General features: G+C 58.0%; 1 protein-coding gene across 1 annotated transcript; it reads left to right on the forward strand.

The window, feature by feature from the left end:
- Nucleotides 1-3761: 3761 nt before the first annotated feature.
- LOC149120870 (major allergen I polypeptide chain 1-like) lies at nucleotides 3762-4747 on the forward strand. Its single transcript, XM_089319063.1, has 3 exons — nucleotides 3762-3876; nucleotides 4009-4196; nucleotides 4594-4747. The coding sequence occupies exons 1-3, from the start codon at nucleotides 3816-3818 to the stop codon at nucleotides 4621-4623; spliced, it is 279 nt and encodes a 92-aa protein (XP_089175189.1). The 5' UTR covers nucleotides 3762-3815; the 3' UTR covers nucleotides 4624-4747.
- Nucleotides 4748-5296: the final 549 nt, after the last annotated feature.

Genomic DNA, 5296 nt, shown 5'->3' on the forward strand with positions numbered 1-5296 from the left:
CAATGCACTAATCCCCTTAAATGCAAAGAGAAAAATCACAGGAAGCATCAAGGTCATGTCTACACTGCCAAAGGGAGCGAACACGCTGTCCAGAACACTGACGCGTGCCTGCGTTTCAGCCCGGGGCTGAGGGTGGGAGCATCGTAGCTGGGTCAGGCATGGGGGCCCAGGACTGGTGGCCGGGCGGCTTCCTAGGTCTGGCGGTACCCCTTTGCTCTCACTAGCTGGATCCTTCCTCCAGCCTCCTTCTCACCCTGTGGGAGCTCATGACGTCCTGGGCCTTTCTTGCTTCCCATTACTCCAGCCTGGCCCCTTCTCCTGGCTCCCTCTTCTTCCTCAGTGAACAGGGCCCCCTGGGCGGTTTGAAGTGCCCCGTGCCTCCATCAGCACCCACAGGCAGTGGCGGGAGAGAGGCATCTCCCCAGACTGAGTTGTCCGGCCCCTGAGAGCTGCAACTCTACAGGCCCACGCGCCCGGTCAGCCAGGGGCAGTGCTGCTCTGCCTAGACCCTCCAGAGAGCTCCCCCAGCCTCCGATGTAGGAGCACAGTGTGTTGGCACCAACAAGACGAGGGTGTCCATGGAAACGCAAGCAGAAGCGAGCCTGAGACAGCTGCCTGTGCTCTTATCTGGAACCCGGTGAGCAGCAAGACGAGTAACAATATCGGGTTATAGCCATGAATAAAACCCCACATGTGAGTGCATCCTGATATAAACAGATGACTGCATAAGCAGACGGATGGAGAAGAGACAAATACTCCTGAGAGACCCCAAGTAGTCAATGGCTGACTCCCCTCCAGCAGGGGGAGCTACTGCCCCTCCCTGGCAGACGTGAACAGTGCTCTGGTGATAACCCGTGGTCAGCCACAGCTGTCATGCACACCTGGATGCCTGGTGACAAGAAGCGACCTGATTTCTTTGGTTTTCTTCCCAAACTCTCCAACCCCAGTCCAAGCTACAAGAAGTCCCCTGACAAGCTCTGTGTAGGGGACATTGGGTCATCCCTGGCCAGGCCTCCCCTAGAGTGGCAAGGTCAGAAAACCCAGGACAGGCTGAGAAAGCTCCCAGCCCCGAAGACAGGTGGACAAAGGGCAGCTGGCGCTCAGCTCTGGGTGCTTCTTTGCCAAAAGCAGTTGCCGGATGTGAATCCTGTTTGGCACAGGGTTCTCCCTGGGAAAGCAGTAGAAGATGGCCCAGGTCCTTGGGTCCCTGTGCCCACATGGGAGACCAGGGGGAAGCACATGGCTCCTGGCTTCGGTTCGGCACAGCTCCAGTGTTGCAGCCATTTGGGGAGTGAGCCAATAGACTTTCTCTCTGTCTCTCCCTCTCTCTGCATGTGTCTCTCAAATAAATAAATAAAATCTTGTTTTTTTTTTTTTTTTTTTTTTTTTTTTTACAGGCAGAGTGGACAGTGAGAGAGAGAGACAGAGAGAAAGGTCTTCCTTTGCCGTTGGTTCACCCTCCAATGGCTGCCGCGGCCAGCGCACCGCGCTGATCTGAAGGCAGGAGCCAGGTGCTTCTCCTGGTCTCCCATGGGGTGCAGGGCCCAAGCACTTGGGCCATCTTCCACTGCACTCCCGGGCCACAGCAGAGGGCTGGCCCGGAAGAGGGGCAACCGGGATAAAATCTGGCATTCCGACCAGAACTAGAACCTGGGGTGCTGGCGCCGCAGGCAGAGGATTAGCCTATTGAGCCGCAGCGCTGGCCTAAATAAAATCTTAAAAAAAAATAAAGTTAAATTACATAGATGTTCAGATATACTTCATTAAAATAACAATGCTTCATTCTGACATGAAAACATCTAAAATATTCACTTTTTAAATTATCCTTATACACAAGGGGCCTTCAAAAGGTTCCCGGGAGATGCTATTATCAAAACTGATATGTGATTTTCAAAACTTTTGCACTAAAATAAACTTATCCTTTTTAAAAAAAAATTATTTATGTATTCTTTTAGAAGACAAAATGATAGAGAAAGAAGGAGAGACCCAGAGAGAGATGATTCCTCAAAGGCCACAAGAGCTAGGGCTCTGCCAGGCTGCAGCCAGGAGCCTGGAACTCGATCCAGGTCTCCCTTTGAGAGCAAGGGTCCAAGCGCTTGGGCCATGTCCTGCTGCTCTCCCAGATGCATTAGCAGAAGCAGCCGGGATGTGAACTGGAGCTCCCATATGGGATGCCAGCAAGTCAAATGGCAGCGTAACCTGCTGTACCACAATGCCCGCCCCTCAAATCTCTTTAAATTCCAGTTTCCATGAACTTTTTGCAGTCCTCTCCTCCAAATGTGAAATGGGCCACACCCTCAGCTCCTCTGACAAACCTCCCAGGGCCCCTGACCCCTCCCACCCCTCCAGGAGGGAAGAAAAACCACAGAGAATGGCAGATGGCGGCGGGGGGTGGGGTGGGGCGGGGAGCGCAGTACATAAGGGGCGGTGAGGAGCCAACCCTAGGTAAGGGGGCAGGAGTGTGGGCGGGGCCTTAGCCTTCCTGTAGCTCCTGCAGAAAGTCTGAGACTGCAGGCAGCTAGGCTCTAGAAGCGGAAGGAGGGGCCGGCACTGTGGCATAGCAGGTAAAGCCGCCATCTGCAGTGCCGGCATCCCATATGGACGCTGGTTCTAGTCCCAACTGCTCCACTTCTGATCCAGCTCTCTGCTGTAGCCTGGGAAAGCAGTGGAAGATGGCCAATGGCCATGGGCCCCTGCACCTGTGTGGAGACCTGGAAGAAGCTCCTAGCTCCTGGCTTTAGATCAGCACAGCTCTGGCCGTTGCAGCAATTTGGGAAGTGCACCGGCAATGGAAGACCTCTCTTGCTCTCTCTCTCTCACTCTGCCACTACCTCTCTGTAAATCTGGCCTGGGTATGGCGAGCCAGGAGTGAGGAAGGGATGGGGAGGCAGGATGCCCACGGCCCCGCCCAATCCCAGCACCTTCCACGCCAATGCAACACAACAGGACTCTCGGCACCCACACTGCTCACCCCACAGCTGAGCCTCACTTTCCATCCTGGTCCAGAAGCCAGGACACCTTCCTGGAGACCACCAGGCCCCCTGCAGCCCCACCCCCAGCCCCTGCTCCTTCCCATCTTCCCTAAGATGAGGGTGATCCCAGCCTGGGCAAGGGCAGCTGTCTCCTGAGGGCGTTCCACTCACGTCTCCCACTGTGCACCACCGATGCCTTTCCACAATGCTGCACTTCTCTCTGTGTCCCGGTTCTGTTCTCCCCACGGGAAGACAAGGACCTGGGCGTCTCTCCCAGCCCAGCCAAGGCCCTCGAACCCCAAAGAGCAGAATGTGGTCAAATGCCAAGTAGGTGTTTAGAGACAACTGGTCTACCCCGTGTCCCCTAGCCTTCAGGGTGTGAGTGCAAGAGAGAAGCAGAGGACCTGCACTCCGGCCTGCCCGCCACACTGGCACTGGGTCTCCTGCAGTTCCCATAGTCACAGCAGCTGGTAGTCAGGGTCCCAGCTAAGGTGCGAGAGGCTGAGCTGGCCCAGGGCTCCAGAGGCCCTGTGTGGCACTTTCTCCCCTTGCCTAGCCAGGGTTTCCACTGGTTCTGCACCTTCCCTGCACCCAGGCATGGGCCCATGGTCAGATCCCCGGAAAGAGAGAGGGAGAAGGAGCCAAGCCCTGTGTTAATCCAGGGCTGGACTTGGCCAATATCAATACACACACGTGCGCCCTCTGCAACTGCAGGTCATGCAAGCTGTGGCCTGGGAGGGCATGGAGGGAACCCCCCCCCCGGGAAGACAGGCCCCTCCTGCCCCACTGGGGGCACGGAGCAGGTATAAAGGGCCCCGCGGTGGGAGCGGCTGTCCCTGCACCATGAAGCCTGCTGCTTGCCTGGCGCTGCTTGGCTCTGCCTGGCTCCTGATCTCTGTTGCCAGTGGGTGCCAGCCACGGGCGCCTGGGCTGGGGGTGCTCTGGGGGCAGGGGCCAGCTTTCCAGGACAGTGCTGGCTCCCAGGGCGGGTGAAGGGACGCACCTGCCGTGACCCATGCCTTCCGTTTCTCTCCAGATTGTGACATCTGCCCGGCTGTGCAGGAAGATGTTTACGTGTTCCTGAACGGATCCCCTGAAGAGTATGTTTCCTATGTGCAAAATTACCAAAGTGACCCGCTAGTGCTGCAAAACGCCCTGGCGCTGAAGCAGTGCGTTGATGGGAAACTGACAGCGGAGGATAAGGGGCACGCAATCAGTGCCGTGGTGAGTCCAGCCGGGAACCCTGACTGCAGGTGGAGCGTGGGCGGGGACGGGCCCTGCTAGGCTGCAAGAGTGCCAGAGACAGAAGGGGCCAGCAGACTGGGGTCTGTGCATTCCTGTAGGCCTCCGGTGCCCCTGTCACCTTGCCAGGCCTTCCGTGTAGCCCCTGCCTGTCCCAGCCTCACCTGCACCCCCCACAGAGAACCTCCTCCTCATTCCTGATCAAAGGAGGGATTTTTACGAGAGATTCTCAGGCACCCGGGGTGCAGGAGAGGATCTGCCTTTAGCTGCCCAGATCCAGTGCCAGGCTACAGCTCCTCCCCAGGAAGTGCCCTGTGCCTGCGCCCTGCAGGTGTCTCTTAGCCCCGGCCTCACCAGGTGTCCCGACTTCTCTTTGCAGAATAAAATCTTCTCAGATCCTCTTTGTTAAGGGAGCCCTCCTGGCCAGAAAACCCAGGGCCACCCCGCGCCTACGTGGTCACCAGGTACAGCCCACCTGCTGCCTGCCGGCCTGTCATTGGAGGAGGCAACAATAAAAGCTCGCATTGCACAGAGTCTGCTCAGTGCTGGACCGGACACCGGGCGTGGGTGTGGGAGGCGGGTGGTGCAGTGGGGCCGGCTGCCGTGACTGCCAGTGGTGGCTGGATCCAGGGCTGTCCGTGTTGTTCCTGCAGGGGTGCAGTGTGGGGCGGGTGGGTGAGGGTGCAATCAACATCGCCGTGGCTGTGATCCACCAGGCACATGCGTCACCGACCAGGCATAGCCGGCCAGCAAGCTTCAGAGCGGCAGGGAGAGTCCCAGCGTCACCGTGAGCACACTGCGGCTCAGAGCCGGGGCGCGTGCCCAACACTGCACAGCAGCTGCCACTCTGCTGCCCCGCCCTCTGCAGGGAGACCTGCTTGGCTGCTCAGTGTGTGGCCATGCACGGTGGCAGTGGCGCCCACCTGTAGATGGATATGAGACCTCCCACCTCCAGGCCCAAGGGACATATGGGGTGGGAACGGGTCCCTGACCGGACAGGAAGACCTAAAGGCCAGGGGGCATGAACGTCCCTGGCCATGATCCAGCAATCCTCTCTCCTCCCTCAGCTGGTCCCAGTGCCA

The sequence above is a fragment of the Oryctolagus cuniculus genome, chromosome 18 (genome assembly GCF_051225735.1).
Source record: "Oryctolagus cuniculus isolate XC-2025 breed Fujian yellow rabbit chromosome 18, ASM5122573v1, whole genome shotgun sequence".
Taxonomy (NCBI): Eukaryota; Metazoa; Chordata; class Mammalia; order Lagomorpha; family Leporidae; genus Oryctolagus; species Oryctolagus cuniculus.